The 18,565-nt window shown below is 38.9% G+C and overlaps 1 protein-coding gene across 6 annotated transcripts in view; it reads right to left on the reverse strand.

The window, feature by feature from the left end:
- plxna4 (plexin A4) overlaps positions 1 to 18,565 on the reverse strand; it is a 544,272-nt gene that overhangs the window by 147,706 nt on the left and 378,001 nt on the right. For all 6 annotated transcript variants that reach the window (XM_069908052.1, XM_069908051.1, XM_069908053.1 and 3 more), the window contains exons 8-9: positions 16,603 to 16,702; positions 14,072 to 14,186 (exon numbers count right to left, since the gene is read on the reverse strand). In XM_069908052.1, the coding sequence (XP_069764153.1) occupies positions 14,072 to 14,186; positions 16,603 to 16,702 (215 nt within the window). The remainder of the gene's footprint in view (positions 1 to 14,071; positions 14,187 to 16,602; positions 16,703 to 18,565) is intronic.

Below are 18,565 nucleotides of genomic sequence, written 5' to 3' on the forward strand. Positions count from 1 at the left end.
CTGGCAAGGCATTCCAGACACCTAACACAAAAAACTAACCCCTGATGTCTCCCCTAAACTTCCCTCCCTTCAATTTGTACATATGTCCCCTGGTATTTGCTATTCCTGCCCTGGAAAACAGGGGCTGCCCGTCCACCCTCTCTATGGCTCTCATAATCTTATAGACCTCTATTAAGCCTCCTCTCATCCTTCTACACTCCAAAAAAAGGTCCCTGTTCTGCTAACCTTGCATAATAAGACATTTTCCAATCCAGGAAGCATCCTGATTATTCTCCTCTGCACCCTTCCACATCCTTCCTGTAATGAGGTGACCAGAACTGAACACAATACTTAAAATGTGGTCTCACCAGAGATTTGTAGAGTTGCAACATGACCTCTCGATTCTTGAACTCAATCGCCCTTTTAAATAAGCCCAGCATCCCATAGCCTTTCTTAACTCTCATATCAAACTGTGTGGCAACCTTCAGGGATATATTGATTTGGACCCAAAGGTCCCTCTGTTCATCCACACTCAAGTTAATGTCCATTAACCCTTTATTCAGCCTTCAGGTTAGTCCTTCCAAAATGCATCACCTCACACTTTTCTGGATTGAACTTCATCTGCCACTTTCTGTCCAATTCTTCATCCTCTCCATATCCTCTTGTAACCTTCAACAACCTTCAGCTCCATCCATAACCCCAATAACCTTTGTATCATCCGCAAACTTACTGAAAGCCTCAAAATAAAGGACATCCCTTTAGAGCAGAGATATGGGGAAATTTCTTCAGCCAGAGGGTGGCAAATCCATGGAATTTATTGTCATAGATGGCTGTGGAATCCACGTCATTCGGTATATTTAAAGTGGGGGTTGATTGGTTCTTGATTAGAGAGGGTGCAAAAGGTTACGGGGAGAAGAATGGGGTTAAGAGGAAAAATACATCTGGCATGATTCAAAAGGTAGAGCAGACAATGGGCTGAATGGCCTAATTCTACTTCTTCGCCCTATGGTCTAATAGTTGGCTGTGTTGGTAGATCTGAAGCAACACACAAAATGCCGGAGGAACTTGATTTCCGCCCCTTTGGGTTCCTCCAGCTTTTTGTAATGTTGCTCCAGTTTTCTAGCATCTGTAGTCTTTCTTGTTTGTCTTGGTGAATCTGGAACTAGATGGGAAAAAGATGGCAGATTTCCTTCTTTGAAGGACATCATGGAATCAGACAGTTTGTTACAACAATCTGGCAGCCATCATTACTAATAAAGGTACAAAACCCCATATCCAGACACCCAAAATCCAAAAAGAACCAAAATCCAAAACATTTTTAGCCCTTGGTCCCGTAAGGTAATATGTAATAGAGTTCAGAAATCTCAATCAGAGAACGGGACGTAGTGGACGTAAATAGTGCATTATTGAGCATAGATTTTTCAATCTATGTCTACTTCAGTTAATTTGTGCATATGTAAATATTTATATTATAATGTGTGAATTTATATTATAATGAGTGCATTGTTAAAATGGTGTTCCAAAATCTGAAAAAATCTGAAATCCGAAACACTTTCTGGTCCTTAGGCATTTCAGATACGGGGTACTGTACCTATACAAGAAGTATTGAAATTAATGATTATTGACAAATTTAAATTTCTCAGCTGCATTGTTGGGAATTTGCACTCACGTTCAGGACTTCTGAATGCTAGTCCGGTAATGTAAACTATCAATCTCTTTATTTAACTGTAACAGGGCAGCATTCATTCAACAAGCCATGGTCAATGACCTACTGAAAGATCTGAATAAGTGATATTCCCAAACATGTACTCATTTGGAAATAGTTCTTGCATGCAGCTAAAGATATCAAAAGGCCATAGAGCAGAAGAAACTGGAGGAGTCCAGCACTGTCCTCTTAATACAAGGTTGATCCCAAAGCAGGCATTAGTGTGCAAAAATATTAAGGCAATGAGACAAATCTGTAGAGAGGTAGACTGACTGTCACGCAGACACTGTGCACGAGGCTTAGCAAGAAGGTTAAAAAAAAAATGGAAATTTCAAGGTTTTTTGCATCTATGCTGTTCACTCTTGAAACTCAAGGTTTTCTAAAGACTAACTGCTTATGGACAAGATAGTAACCAGCACACAGTGAGCATTGGTAATTACTGATACCAGCTCTTTTAAATATTTCAGCTGTATATAGTTCCTTGAAAAATTACTCAGCTGACTTTGTGGGAGTTGAACTCGTGACTCTCTGGTAAACAGGAGGGCACCATCAGCAAAGCCACAATTTCTAGAACTGCTCAGTACTTCCCTGGCCTTTATGTCTAACCAAGCTGTGCATTATTCTGATTTCCCTGGGAGGTAGGCAACGGTGCCTGAGCCAGATTTAGCTGGGTAAAGTGGTACAGATTCTGTTCAAATCCAACAGTCTGGATGTGGTGGAGGAAAGCAGGCTGAGCAACATCAGTAGAGGATAAAGGGACTGTTGAAGTTTAGGGTTGAAACCCTTCAGATCTTGATGAACAGCTTTGACCAAAATGTTGATAAACCTTTCTCCCCTCTGCAGCAGATTGCTCTTCTATTTTTCTCCAGATGACAGCATCCACAATCTCTTGTGTTTCCCAATGTGCAGCTTTAGAAAGGGTTGACAATCGACCACATTGTGTGGGACTGGAATCAGAGAAGAGTCAGGAGAGGTTTTCTCAACTGTTTGTCTTTATCTACCAGCTTTAGCCTTATTATTGGACAGAAACTTTATCGGCTTGTACATATTGCAGTATTCATCCACCTCTTCATATCCCAAAGCCTTCCCATCATTTTTAAAGTTGTCAAGATTGATGGGACCCTCTCTTTGTTGAATGGTTGCAACAAGAAACTAAATATAATGCAGGGCAAAGCAGCCCCCTTGATCAGTATCTCATCCACTGCCCTGAACATTCATTCCTTCCACCTCCAGGGTGCCATGGCCACAGTGGCTTGAAGTCACTTATCCAGGCTTCTTTGATAGTCCATCCATTATGTTGGAACTCAAAGACAAGGGATGGCATACATGTATGTAGTGCCAGTTGATGAAGTAGACAAAGACGATGCAGTCAAACAATATTCATGGCATTTAGTAGCAGAAACTTATGGTACAATAATGAAAGACAATAGGTGCATACACAGTTCTACCCAAGGGGAGTGTCCTTGATGGTAGAGAGAGAGTGCAGAGCCAATGTTAGTACAGCAAGGCTCGCCAGAATCTTAGCAGAGATTCACCACAATGTGGAAACTCCTGGTTCCCCCAAGTCACAAACCATCATTGCTGAGTCTGAATGCTCCAGCAACAAGTTGTGGGAGCACCATCTCCATCACCAGTTCAAAAACAAGGCTCAAAAGGGCAGTGCAGAATGAATTATTACATTGGACAATGAAGATTTTTCTTCCTGAACACATTTGGGTGCATTTTATGGATTTTGGGCTGATGATCATGAAAATCACCTTAAAATGTTCCTATCACATACCATTTTGCAAATATAACTAATTTTGTGATTTCCGATCTTATTTTAACTATTCTAGTATATTGCCCACAAAGTTTTGATTAGCCGAACTGGGCATGCACTCAGTACAGCTGCTAAGCCAATGCCGTCTTAGTCCTGGGAATGCTTAATCAGGATAGACGCAGATGGGCTATGAAAGAAGCTCACATATTCAGGTGCTGTGCGTTACATTGATATAGATTGAATACATGTTGATGTATATGTTCTTCAGGCAATAGCATAGTGAGTGTATTTAACAAAAGCATTCTTTGTCTTCAGGAAGATTCAATACAGCAGAAATGTCTCATCAATGTCGTAACAGCTTCGATACTTTCTGTTACATTTGTGGCGAGGAGACGCTTAATGCTAAATTCAATAAAAGTTATTTAATGTTTCTCCAACTTCCTACGTGATACAGCAAATCTGAAATTACCTTTGTGTCAGCTTGAAGTAATTATAATTCCCAATTTTTTTTTCAGGAAGCAAACCTTTTGAAGAAAATTGTTGTCCAGTGTAATCACCAGATATACCCCAACCAAAAGAAGAATGAAATCTTTCCCACAATGTACTTGGAAACTGTGTGAAATTGAGGGGCAATGGAGGATTTGGCACAACACTAAACAATATTCTAAACACAACCAGATGAGATCTAAATAGTCAGGGTTATCAAATGTTATGGGGAGAAGGCAGGGGAGTAGGTCTGAGTGGGAGAATGGATCAGTTCATGATAGTATGGCGGAGAGGACTCGACAGGTCGAAGAGCTGACTTTTGCTCTTAGCGCTTATGCTCTTAAGTTAGTTTATTATTTCCACTACCATTCATTCAGGCATACATTTGGAATTAACAAAAAATTCCAGAAGTGAGATTAATGTTCATTCGCAGAGGACATTAAGAGTTATGGCGAGACAGCGTGGAGCTAAGTTCGGCTGTGACCTATCTAAATGATGGAACAGATCTGAAGGCTTTAATGACCTCTTTCTGCTCTTGTGGCCCTATCCAAGGACATCTTCCTGAGGAGTTGGATTGAGTCCAGTTCTGAAATTTGTTGCATTGTAATATCAAAGTTGAACATGACAAAAAAGACTGATTTTAACTTTCAGATAACTCTATACAGTTTCCTCCAAACAACACATTTGTGACACATGTTCATGATGATAAACCTGATTCCAATTCTGATCAATGTGAACTGTGGACACCTGAAACTGAATTTCTCATTGAAAAGAAACTCGGTGAACCTGAGTATCGGCAATTAACTTGTTTCAGATTCCAACCCACCTCTTAAATACAGGCAGGCTCCCAAAACAGTAGACAAGTGATCTTAAGTTACTGAATATCTCTGAATTAACAATAAACTCATTACTGCCTCAGCTCAGAAACAAGGCTCTTGTGTGTTAATTACATTTGTCAATCATTATAACTCACTGATGGAAAGTTCCGAAGAGCAATCATTCCAGGAGTAATGTTCCTTACTGACTGAAGGATATTAAATTTAAATTTAGACATACAGCATGGTAACAGGCCATTTTGGTCCATGAGCCCATGCCTCCCAACAACCCCTGGTACATTGCAAATGGGTGGGAGGAAACCAGAGCTCCCAGGAAAATCCCACACAGACATGGGGAGAACATACAAACTTATAAATAGTGTGGGATTTGAACCCCGGTCCTGATCATTGGCACTGTAAAGGTGTTGCATTAACCGCTATGCCAACCGTGCCATCCTATTCTTAGAATGCAAGTCAAGCCAAGTTTATTGTCATGTGATTGCACAAGTACACCCAACCAACTGCATTCTTCAGTCTTCAATGGAACAGACTGAAGCTCAATTTGTATTGATTTGTCATCCTAAAAATAATCTAGATAAATACCACCCATTGCTGATACTCCACCCAAGTGACCATCTCCTACACAAAAAATTCAGTAGTCCTGTGTTCCAACCATAATCCCTCCCTGAGCTAAACTGTGAGTCAGGGAAGAAGGTGAACAGGGCTGATGTCTTGTTGTTACTACACACTCTTGTAATGGAGGATAAATATTGGGAGGAATTTGGTCAGATTAGTGGGTACATACATACACACATTTTAAAACAGATTGTATTTGAAATACTGAAGAATTCATATTTGGTCACATTGCAGGATTTCTGGAGAATGTGATGCACATTTCACAAATAGGTGCTAATTGAAATGATGCCATGAAATGAATAGCCATTCATTGGCTGTTTGCAAATACCTACAGGGTGCTCACAGAAAGGTCACTCCTAGGTTTTGTTTACCTAAGACAACAGCTTGACCAAGAGTGGAGAGCTCCTGTGGTTTGCTGAAGAAGGTGGGGTTTTTTTGCAAGTGAGAGAGTCACATGGGCTTTCCAGCAGTGGGCAGTTGGTGAGAGAGAGAGAGAGAGAGAGAGAGAGAGAGAGAGAGAGAGAGAGAGAAGTTCAACAAGCTCTCTCAGCTAGTGTGGGTAACATTGAAAGCAGCTGAACAGTACAAGCCAGGAAGAGCTGGTTGAAACTGAAGAAAAGATCCAGAGTGGCGGATGGCTAGAAGTGCTATCTGTCTAATGTTTCTCTTGGAATAATTGGAACAGAAAGGAACTCTGTGGTGACCTGAAAGAAGGAGGTTACCATCTGGAGAACCCTGATGGGGCAAGTTTCATCAGCGAAATATTGAGGTGACTAATGGTGGTACCATAGTTGTGGAAATCCTGGAACAACAAATCTCTCTCTGCAAACCCTACAAGAACCTTCCTGAGTGGTAAACTTTTACCTTTCGAGCACCAAAGCCTGGTGACCTGTTAAATTCTGTGCCCAGTATAAAACTTGTCTGCATCCAGAGAACTTGGAAGAAGGAGAAGTGAGATTGAACCAAATAACTTTTCTTAAATTTACACACACATCATACACGAGCACTTAGAATTAGAAGGGGGTTAATTTGGGTTAGTTAAGTATAGAGATAAGTTAAAGTTTGATTCTGTTTTCATGTTTAAAGATAATTAAAAACAACTGTTGTTTAAGTAAATACTTGTCTTGGTAAATGTCTATTGCTGCTGGGTTTTGGGCTTGTAACATTTTATGGCGGCTCGCCCAGTCGATTGACACGAGTTTTGTGGGTTATTAGTCAATTGTTTTTTTCCCAAGCTAATTTAAAGCTTGAGTGTGAAAAACAGCAGCAATGGATTTGATAAGTTTTTGTCAGAACCATCACCTGCAGAGCTGAAGAGCAAGAGAAAAGAGGAACTGATGGTTATTTCCAAGGCATTAAAACTGACTGAAGTTAAACACTGGATGAGGAAAGTACAAGTTCAGAGGATTATAGTGAAATATTATATAGGTGAGGGCAAATTTGTGCAGAAAGACTTAGAACAATTTTCCAGAGGATAGATCAGATGAGTTGCAATTAGAATTAGAGAAATTGAGGATGGAAGAAGAAAGAGAAAAATTGAGGGTAGAAGAGGAAAGAGAGAAACGTAATTTTGAGTTGCAGAGACAACAATATCAGGCAGGGGAAGCTGAAAAACAGAGGAAATATCAGACAGAGGAAGCTGAAAAACAGTGGATATATGTTAGAGTTAGTTGAAAGACAGATTAAAGTAGAGAGGATTAAAAGTGAGAAAGCTGAGGCTGTAACTCCTGGGAAGAGGTTTTTGCCTAGTAGAGAGGTAAATCTAGTGCCTCCTTTTGATGAGGGAGATATAGATACCTATTTTCAGCTTTTTGAAAAGGTTGCTGTAGTTCAAAATGGCCAAAAGAGAAGTGGACTTTAATGCTCTAAAGTGTATTGAAGGGAAAAGCACAAATTTCATACTCTAGCTTGACTGCACAGCAAGTGGCAAATTATGATATTGTTAAGCAAGCAGTATTGAGCAATCTGTATGGTTTGACCATTGGTGCACCTCCAAAGGAATAAATGATTTTGACAGATTGAGAGAATTGATGTTAATTCAGGAAATTAAAAGGTGTGTCCCAAAGGAGATTAAATTATACCTGGATGAGAGAGATGTGCTATGTGGCAACATGTAGCTAGATTAGCAGACCAATTTGCATTGATTCATAAAAGTACATCTCAAAATGGTAGGCATTTTCAAATTAATGTGGAACAGAATAATAAGCCTGTTCAGAGGATTAATATGGAGTAGGATAGTTGGCCTGAAATTAAGTCTGGAGAGAAGGTTGGAAAAGACAGAACTTCTGGATTTGTAGGTCATTTTTGTAAAAAACCTGGTCAAGTTATTGCAAATTGTCTAGTATTGAAAAACAAAAGAGAAAAGAAGGTTTTACCAGAAGCATGTATTCAAACAATTGAATTTAGGCAGAGCAGATGTTCTAAACCTGGTAAGGGTGTCATGGATGTTTTCAAACCTTTTGTTTCAGTAGAGGAGGAAGAATCACAGGTTCCAGTTAAAATTCTCAGGGTTCAACACAATCATTGTTAGTACAAGGAGTTTTATCTCTTGATCAAACAACTGACACAGGGGAGACCACTTTGATTAAAGGTGATGGAGGCGAGGATGAGTCAATATCTCTTCACAGAATAGTGCTAAATTCAGAGTTAGTTAAAGGACCTGTTGTAGTAGGAGTAATTTCAAAGTTACCCATGCAGGGGGTCTCAATTTTATTAGGGAATGATTTGGCAGAGGATAAAGTTGGTTCAGTTTTGAGATTATCAAGTAGGCCTAGGAAAGATGAGGTGGAAGGGAATTGTGAGATATATCCTGCGTGTGCAGTAACAAGGTCCATGTCTAAGAAATTATTGAGAGATGAAGAAGATCCAGTTGACAAGAGATTAGCCAGGTGCTTCTGAAATGGTTTTGAAAGAGAAGTGTAATTGTGAGAGTAAAGATTTCTCTTTGTCAAGGAAAGAGTTAATTCGGTAACAGAGAGCAGGTACAAGTCTTGTTGACTTAGCAAACAAAGCAGTAACTGAAAAAGAGATTGGAGAAATGGCTTGTGGTTATTATTTAAAAGGTGATTTGTTAATGTGGAAATGGAGACCTCTTGATATTCCTGCTAATGAAGAGTGGGGGGGAGGGGGGGGGGTGATTCATCAGGTGGTTGTTCCTAAAAATTACTGGAATGAAATTTTAAATTTAGCCCACAGTACACCTTTAGGTGGTCATCTTGGTGTAAAGAAAACCATGAATAAGATTTTGAAACAATTTTTCTGGCCTGGTTTGAGGAAGGATGTTGTAAATTGGTGCAGGACATCATTTTTGTCAGGTTGTGGGGAACCCTAACCAGGGTCCTCCAGTGGCTCCATTACAACCTATTCCTGTTGTGGGGGAACCTTTCATTAGGGTTATTGTGGATTGTGTAGGTCCCTCGCCAAAAACTAAGTCTGGAAATCAGTACTTGTTAACAATTTTGTACAGCATCAAGATTTTCAGAAGCTATACCATTAAGAAATATTAAAGCCAAAACAGTGGTGAAGGCTCTGAAAAGATTTTTCAGTTTTTGGATTACCTAAAGAAATTCAGAGTGACCAAGGATCTAATTTTATGCCTGGGCTATTTCAACAGTTAATTTATGAGATGGGAATAAAACAGATCACTTCATTGGCATATCATCCTAAAACTCAGGGAGCTTTGGAAAGATTTAATTCTACTCTTCAAAATATGATGAGGATTTATTGTTTGGAGAATGGGAAAGATTGGGATGAAGGTATTCATTTATTGTTATTTGCAGCAAGGGAAGCTGTGCAGGAGTCATTAGGTTTCAGCCCTTTTGAAATTGTGTTTAGATATCAGGTTAGAGGGCGCTTGATGTGGATAAAAGAACAATAGGTTAATGAGGATGTGCATTTGGACTTGCTGGATTATGTTTGTAAATTTAAGTGTAGGCTACAAAAAGAGGGGACTTTGGCTCAAGAGAATTTAGAAATGGCTCAGGGTAAAATGAAGTGCTTACTTGACAGAAAAGCTCGAGTGAGGAATTTTAGGACAGGAAGTAAAGTTTTGATTTTGTTTCCAACACATGACAATCCTTTGAAAGCTAGATTTTCTGGTCTGTACACAGTTAAATTAAAATTGTTAACATCATTCCAGATAGAAGGAATAAAACTCATGTTGAAACCTTATTATGAGGATAATGGTAGTGGAGAACAATCTGTATCAGAGGTGTTGGCTGTTGACAGAGTGGAGGAAGTGGTGGATCCTAAGATTATGGAATCAAAATCTTTTGAGGGTAACCTTAAAGAGTATTTGGAATTATTCCATATTTATTTCTTGATTGTTCAAATGACATTAATTGGCCCTTTCATAACAATCTTCAACATTTATAATCTCCTTACAAAACCAAATATCTAAAAATTGATTATCTCTTGAAAAAGATATGAGAATTTTGAATCAAAGGCATTTTTGGTAATTTACATCCTCTTACACCAATTTCCTCATTGATTTTTATTCCAAATATCAATCAAATGCTTCAACAATGGTGTTTCTTTATCACCAACCATCAATGTTGTATCCCATTGATATATAAATTCAGATGTATATGTTTGGGTACGGCAAGATGGCATGCAGAAATTCAAAGTTGTATTCTTTTAGAAAAAAATTACATATAGTTTGAAAAATAAATATCCTTTATTTTGCAAATTTGGTGCCCGCATACCCAAATGCTAGGTTTAAATTTGAAGAAGTATCCTTCTTATGCCTCTGGACCTGTGAGAATCTCCTCCAAATTATATTATGAATTTTTAAAATACGTGTATTAGGCAACATCCCTATGTGCAATACTGAAAATTCTTTTTTTCTATTTTATATAACTATATTGTACTTTTTTTAATATTGGTTATTTTGGGGGGGAGGGGGTTTGGGGGGGGGTAAATACTATTATGCATGTAATTTGTTTTCTTTTTTTGAACATGTATTAAATCTTTACTACATATATGGAAAATGTTTAAATAAAATATTTTTTATAAAGCACCAACTTTCTGAATCTACCCTCAGAAACTGTGGGCCACTTGATGAACTCTAACTAAACCTGTCAACATCAATTATACCTTTTCAAAGCCGGTTGTTAACAAGCACTGGTGCCCTGACTAATTTTCTTCCCATCACAATGCCTCTGAACCCTTGAAGCCAACCTCGTGTCTTGAATGCCACCACTATTCTCATCATGCAGATTCTCTTTCTCAAAGGACAAAGGGAGCAGAGGCATGAAATCATCATCTCAAAGATCTTCCCCAAGCCCCACAACATTCTGCCTGGACATTCACCAGGTTGACTCCTGAAATCAATGATTTTCTTTGTCGATCACAATGGAGTTGGCAGCAATGAACCTTCTGATGCAGAAAGATAAAAATTGTTGACTTCATCTTTTCTGAATAAAATACTGGCTTTGGTTCAATATGAAGATAATGACTCCTTGTTCCTCCATGAGAGGAAATTGTTTCCTTACAACAATGCCATCATATCCTTTCAATATTTTTAGTATCTTGACCAATTTCCTAATACTAAAGAATACAAGCCCAGTTTTTTGAAACATACAGAACAGCACAGGAACAGGTCCTTCTGCCCGCAATGTTTACATCAAACACGATGCCACACTTAACTAAATCTCTTCTGCCTGCAAGTGAGTCATACGCCTCCATTCCCTGCACGTGAGCCATACGCCTCCATTCCCTGCACGTGAGCCATACGCCTCCATTCCCTGCACGTGAGCCATACGCCTCCATTCCCTGCACGTGAGCCATACGCCTCCATTCCCTGCACGTGAGCCATACGCCTCCATTCCCTGCACGTGAGCCATACGCCTCCATTCCCTGCACGTGAGCCATACGCCTCCATTCCCTGCATGTAGGTGCCAGAAGACTCACACAACCAGATCCTGGATCAGCTACTACCCCTCCACCATCAGTCTCCTCAACAACAAATTCAATTAGGGACTCATTTAAGGATCCTTTTGCACTTTATGGCTTTTTTTCTCTCTGTATTGCAGAGTTGGTTGACATTTTTTACTTGTTTAAATGTGTATGTTGAGTACAGTTTTTTTTGCACTGTCTGTAAGTGGTAATTCTGCCTTGTCATCTAGGAACTCTGACAATAAATCTGAAATCTCTTTGTTCACTCAAGATTCCAGCATCTGTAGATCTGGTCATCCTCCCATACTTTCTCCACAGCCTCATCTTTTAAGCCTCATCTCCATTTTCATCCACTACCTCTACCTGTTTATTAATAGTTTAGGTAAATGTGCAGATAGTAGATAAATAATAAAAACGAGAGGAACATAGTGGGTCAAGCACCATCTGTGGTCAAAAAGATAGTCAACATTTCGGGTTGAGACCCTGCATCAGGATAATGTACACCTTTATATCAGTGATAGTTTCGTGAGTTTAAGGGAGATGAGCAGGGCAAATCTTATTTTGACGGAGGGTAGTGTCTGCCTGGATCAGACCCAGGACTAGTGGTGGAAGCAGATACTATAGTACAATTGAAGAGGTTTCAAGATCGACACATGAAAAAGCAGGGAATAGGATGAGTATCATATACAAACAGCAGAGTTTTACTTTGATCTGGACAATATGTTCATTCCAGACACATGGGCTGAATCATCTCTACTTGTACTGTATTGTTCAATATAAGTGATAAAGTGAAAAAGGGTCCCCAGAAAATGTTTACCTCTGTTTAAACATTTTTCAGCAAAAGAGCAGTCAGTTAAGCTGATGACGCAGTTCAGTTAATGGGATATGGTTGAATGAGGTGGTGATTGAGGAGGCTTATTCTCTCCTTCCCCACCCTCCCGCCATTTCACAAATGATGGTGGGAATTCTGAACTTCCTTCCACCACAGATTCACCAAACCAGTCGAGAATTTTGGTTGATTTTGTTAGACAGACACACTTAAGGTTATGGTAGTAAGGCCATTAAGATAAATTTAAGATGCAGATCAGATGTATTTAAGTTCTTTGGTATCACTATCTTGGAGGATCTTTCTTGGATCCAACGCACTAATGGTATTATGAATAAAATACGTCAGCTCCTCTACTTGCTCAGGAGTTTGCAGAGGATTGGTATGGCATTAGAAACCCTGGAAAATTTCTACAGATTTGTGGTGGAAAGGGTGTTGACTGGTTGCATCACAGTCTGTTATGGGGACACCAATATCTCTGAGCTGAAAGCCCTGCAAATGGTAGTGAACATAGCCCAGGACATCACAGACAAAACCCTCCTTAATTAAAATATTAAATCAACCCTCTCCACCATCAACAACTACATCAACAGGAATGCTGTACTTTTGCACTTTATTGATTTTTTTCTCTCTGTATGGCTCAGTTTGCTTACATTTGTTTATTTGTATACATATCTTCTTGAGGACAGTTTTTTGCACTACCAATAAGTTGGTAATTCTGCCTGGCCCACAGGGCCAGAGAATCTCAGGGTTGTATGAGATGTCATGTATGTACTCTGACAATAAATCTGAATTTTGAGATGTGACTTTGGGGCTGAATAGTCTCCTCCAATATTTCAGGAAAAAGGCAACTTGGTAAGTTGTTTCTTCAGTATTTATTAGAAAACAAAAGAACAGAAGGAGCTCTGCAGTCTGAATTAACTCACACTTCCGTCAAGTCCCAAATCTGAGAACGAGAGTCATTGGGTTGCCATTTTGGCAGTCTCAATCAGTAACTGAGGATCAGACAGCAAAGCTCTCTGAATGTTGAGACTCAGTCACTGAAATACTGTTTATTTATTGTTACTTTTGCCAGTTGATATTTCTGGCAGCCAATAACCTTGGTTAAATGTAGTCTTGTTGGCGTTCCTCCCAATGTGACAAACCCTGCAGCTTTCTCTTCTGTTATCAATAATCATGAGCTGAGAATCTATCAACATTATGAATAGACCAATCCCCAAAGCCTGGACTTCAATACAGCCCAGTTTATGGATGAAGCTCTCTACATTCTTTATATATTATTCAGATTTGAGCCATGTTGCTCATTAACCCAGTTCTGGTACTTACTGTATTGTAGGGGTGGCACGATTAACGTAGCAGTTAGCACAACGCTGTTTCAGCACCAGAAGGCTGGGTTTGAATCCAGCGCTGTCTGTAAGGAGATTGTACGTTCTCCTCGTATCTGCGTGGGTTTCCTCCGTGTGCTCTGCTTTCCTCCCACAGAGTATGGAGGTTGTAGGGTAATTGGGTGAAATGGGCTTGTGGGCTGGAAGGGCCCGTTACCATCCTGTAAATAACTATCTTAAGGGAGAATGGACTGTATTTTGAACTTTTTGATTTAATGTCCACTCCAGAAACTGGAGCACATAATCCTGTGCCTTGGAGGAAAAAACTAACAAAGATATTGAACAGCGGATCTAGTTCTTCTCATGTTCCTTGGTACTTAATTTTATGTCAGCTCTATTTTCTTACCATGGTTCCATGTCCCTGATCTAATAAAAAAATTTATTGATCTCACTCTTGAAAATTTAGATTGACTAAGTTTCCAATGGTTTCTTAGGAGAACGGTGGGGATAGGGAGTGAAGAGTAAAATATCATCATCTCACTCTTGTATTCTTGCCTCCTTCATAGTTTTGGTTACTAATAACTCCATTGGTTTGAGCCACTCTGTGGAGTTTAAAGAGGATGGAACATTTGGAAATCGCCTTACCTCTGAGATGTTGACACGGCCCTCCTGGAAAGAACACGTCTGTGGGTCATGTGTGCACATGTGTCGATATTTACACCAGTGGCACCGATAAGGACTTGTCACACATGACAGGCACCTGCTTATGCAGAGCACACAATAAGATTATGTATCACAAGGCATGCAAAATTTCAATGCATTTCAATTCACACTGTTTGTCATGAATTAAAAACTGCCTCCAACATAAAAACTTTTGAGTTGCCCTGAAATAAATCAAAAACATGTCAGCTATTCACACTGCTGAGTTCTGATCTACAAGCATAAATATACAATTGCCACTCAATCATTTAATAAATGGATTTGAACACTTATCAATCCTTTCTCCTTTAGAGAATGAATTCTGATAAAAGTAGAATAATTATTCCTTCTGCGGAGTAAACCAAATGTCAGGGATCATTGACGTCAAGTTATTAGTAACAGATTATAAGAAAAGGTGAGCAGAATATTTTACCCTCAAGGAATGGTGGCAATCTGGAATACTCCAGCTCAAAGTTGATTCCATAAATAATATTAAACAGGAGCTGGATGGGCCCTTGAGGAAGAGGAAATTATGGATTATAGGAGGTCAGTACAATTATTCCTCCAAAGTTCCAGAGTACTTTCAATGAATCAGGTGGGCTCTTTTTTCTGTGTACTTAATACTCGACTCGCAAAATCAATGCTGTACTCCAAATTCTGTCATGACAAGAAATTATTAGATAATTGAGGAAATTATTCTGCCATGTTCTCAAAGCCTCTTTGAAAAGTTATTACACCCCCACTAATTCATGTTCCAGGTGAATGACTGCTCAAAAGGAAGTAGGATTTTTCAGGATGTCAATGAGATGATTAAATCTTTTCACCAAGAGTGCACAGAAGCCTAATGGAAATAGCAAAAGAAGGTCACCACCAGCATCCAGACCTACTTGATCTGGCAAGCACCTCCTGCCTCGACAGGAACCACAATATAGTAAAACTATAATAGACTCATCAACCATAAACCACAATAGCCTCATAAATTTGGGGGTATGGGGACACCCTGATCATAAAGCCCTGTCAAAAGTAGTGGACACAACCCAGGGCATCTCATGCAAAACCCTCCCCACCATCGAAAACATCTACAGGGAACACTGCCACCAGAAAGAGCCAGCAATCATCAAGGATCCACACCACCCAGCACATACTCTGTTCTCAAAAAGGAATCTCAGGGTTGTATGTGATGTCATGTTTGTTCTCTGATAGTAAATCTAAAATCTCAACCATCAGAACTTGTAGTGCAAGCAAATCAACTTCAATCCTAAAAGGCCCATACTGGTAATATCTGACCCAGAGACATTTAACAAAATATTAAGACAGATAAACAAAAGATTGGTATAAGAAATATTTAAACTGTATCTTAAAGGAGGTGTGAGAGTTTGTGATAGTATGGGATCCCATCACCTCTCTATATATTTGCATACAGTGCTAATGATTGGCTGAGAGCCATAGCCACACCCACTGGCCAGGTCATAAGGTTCTGCACCTAACCAGATCCAGGTCAGTCTGGACTGGTCGACTTTGATGTACTATGCTCCAGTCTTTTGGTAATAAAAGCCTTGGTTTGAATCTACAAGTCTTTGTCATTCTAGAGTTCTAGAGCTTTGATACTCACCAGTAGAAGACAAAGCCACTTATGATAGAACAATAAAAATTGGAAACACACAAAGCCCAAAACTGGGAAAACAGAAATCTGTAAAGATTGTCAGCTTAGAGGCAGGAAGTGAATGTCAGTTTTGCCACATTGGCATCCCTAGGCCTGCCATTTCATACAAGCATCCCATACATGGGCTAAATTGGACATGAAAGGAAGGTTTTACTAATATGTTTGCTGCTGGTCCAATTCTGATCAATCCAACGTAATTATCACATCAAAAATTAAGGTTAGAAATTCCACAGGGATTCTTGCAACCGTCTGCTAACAACATCAGCTTGGCAGGGAGGGATATTGGGATGAGGCAAAACGATCAGCAAATGATCTAAGGAATTTCAGCCTCACTATGTTTAGTAGAATTGACGCCACTAATTGCAGTTTATTTATGCAATCTGTTTGTCAGCCTCTTACAGACCAACACAATCATGTAGCTGAATTAATAAAACAATTAATAATTTACAGCACCATTCTTATTGATCGACTAAAAATAGCCACATTCATTTCTGTGCAGTGACTATTTTACTAGAATATTTTGTGTTCTTTGTCTTCCATGTCTAACTTATTAAAGGAATTCAAAGCTGAATTCATGTGGCCAAAAGAAGCCCATAAAACAAAGTTGAGGATTAGTTAAATTTCTGCTATGGATTCCTGGTTTCACTTGTGGTCTCTCTTGCGACCAGAAACCCTTGGACAAAGTAGCTCATGACTTTATATCTGAATGATATCATCCCTCATTCTTCTAAATCTCAAGGAACACAGGCCCTAACAACTTGGCCTCTGTTGGTACTCTCTCATCCCAATCAGAAGTACAGCGAGACTAACTTACGAGTGATGGACGCTGCAATTGTAGAAGACAAAACGGGTGCTGGCAAATGTCATGCCTGTCTCCTTGGACTTTAACCGGAGTTGGACCACTTGGTGATCTCCTGCCAGAGAAACACAAATTTCAACAATCAGTCCAACCAACATTGAATAAGTGGGTCCTCTTCTATGAACTGCTCCCTGCATTGAAACAACTCACCTTTTCCTGAAACACATTGTTTGAATTTTATAGTTTTTATTTTATAATCAGTTCAGACATATTTTATTGCCAGTTGAGGCATATTTTTAATATTTTGGTTATTTTTGTTTAATTCAAACAGCTCAGTTGATTTCAGCCTCAATCAATGGCAATCTTTCTTTGGCTTGTCTTCGCGGACGAAGATTAATGGAGGGGTAAGTCCACGTCAGCTGCAGGCTCGTTTGTGGCTGACAAGTCAATAAAAATAACGTAACAAACACACATTTAAAGTCTCATTAACTTTAAAAATTCAACCAGTGTCCAATAATCAGTACATCTCACAAAGATCAGTCCCTGTTCAAAATCAGAAAAGTGCAGGTGCTGTCAACCAGAAACATAACTGCAGTCGGGCAGCATCTGTGGAAAAAGAAACAGACGAATGTTTTAAGTAGCAAGAGTAAAGAATGTTGGGGAGAGGTCAAGGCGAGTGGTGAGGAGAATTAAGGATGGAGAGAAAAAGGGATGGATGGAAGGACATAGAATGTATCGGTGCCAGATCAGTGAGAGCAGTGAAGGCTTATTAATCATAGCTGAGATGTTAACAGAAGGAGGCAAATGATAACAAGAGGGATTTTTTTTAAAAAAAGCCATGTTGGAACTGTCAGATACAAAACACAGCAGCTGCTAGAAATTCTAGGTCAGGTCAGCAATGATGGAGAGAGAAAAAAACTGAATTAATCTCAGCATTTTTAAGCAAAATACTGAAATAAATGAATGATATTTGTTAAAGTAAAGGAGATTTATAGGAGACTATTTCCCCACTGGTTAGAAAAAGAATTAACCCTAATCACCAATGATATTTAGAAATTGCAAAATTGTTTTAGAAAAATAGATTTGTGATTGGAGATTATTTGTAAGAATTGTATATCTAAGGTTATTAATGTTCAATATAGGTTAGTTTGTTATAAATTTTTGCATCAATTGTACTGAACTCCTCAGAAATGAAAGAACTATAATTTAAGTTCTTTAGATTTATGTTTTAGATGATTTAAAGAAGTAGGTTCCTTTTTACATTCGACTTGGCTATGTGATAAGGTTAAACATTTTTGGAAACAGATTAAGGAAGTTTTAAAGATTCAATTACCAATGGACTCAACATTGTTTTTATTAGGTAATATTAAAAGGTTGAGTTTGATTTTGAGGTTGACTAAGTATCAAATTGTGTTTTTAACGTTGGCAATGGCTATAGCAAGGAAATGTATAGCTATTACTTGGAAAAATGAGATTGATTTGGGTTTGCGGAGGTGCCACATGGAATTGAGGTCATGGATTCCTTTGGAAAAAATCATCTATAATTTACATGATAATTATCTTTTTTTCACTAAAGTATGGAGCTCTTATTTGGACTATACGGGTTTAAAATTTTGAATTCCCTGAAGCTCTCCGTGGTGGTATTGCTTTAATCCATGGTGGTTTACTGTGTTTTTGATGTTAAATCTCCATTTTCTTTTTTTGGGGGTGGGATGTGGGTGGGTATGGGGTTGGGAAGAGAGGGTTATACATTGTACATTTAAAATTTTAAAGAAAGTATTCAAAAAAAAAAGAAAAATAAAAAGCTCTCCTTTCCTCACCTCATGACCTTGACCAAAGTTGTATCGTTGAGCAGCGAATGTTTTAAGCGATCATGTTCTTACAATGGATTACCAACTACTTCTATTTCCAGTAAAGTTCAATACCATGTCAAAGTCAACCCCCTATTTTTAACCAAAATATCTGGAATTTTTCCTAT

Source organism: Narcine bancroftii, chromosome 13 (assembly GCF_036971445.1).
Source record: "Narcine bancroftii isolate sNarBan1 chromosome 13, sNarBan1.hap1, whole genome shotgun sequence".
Lineage (NCBI taxonomy): Eukaryota > Metazoa > Chordata > Chondrichthyes > Torpediniformes > Narcinidae > Narcine > Narcine bancroftii.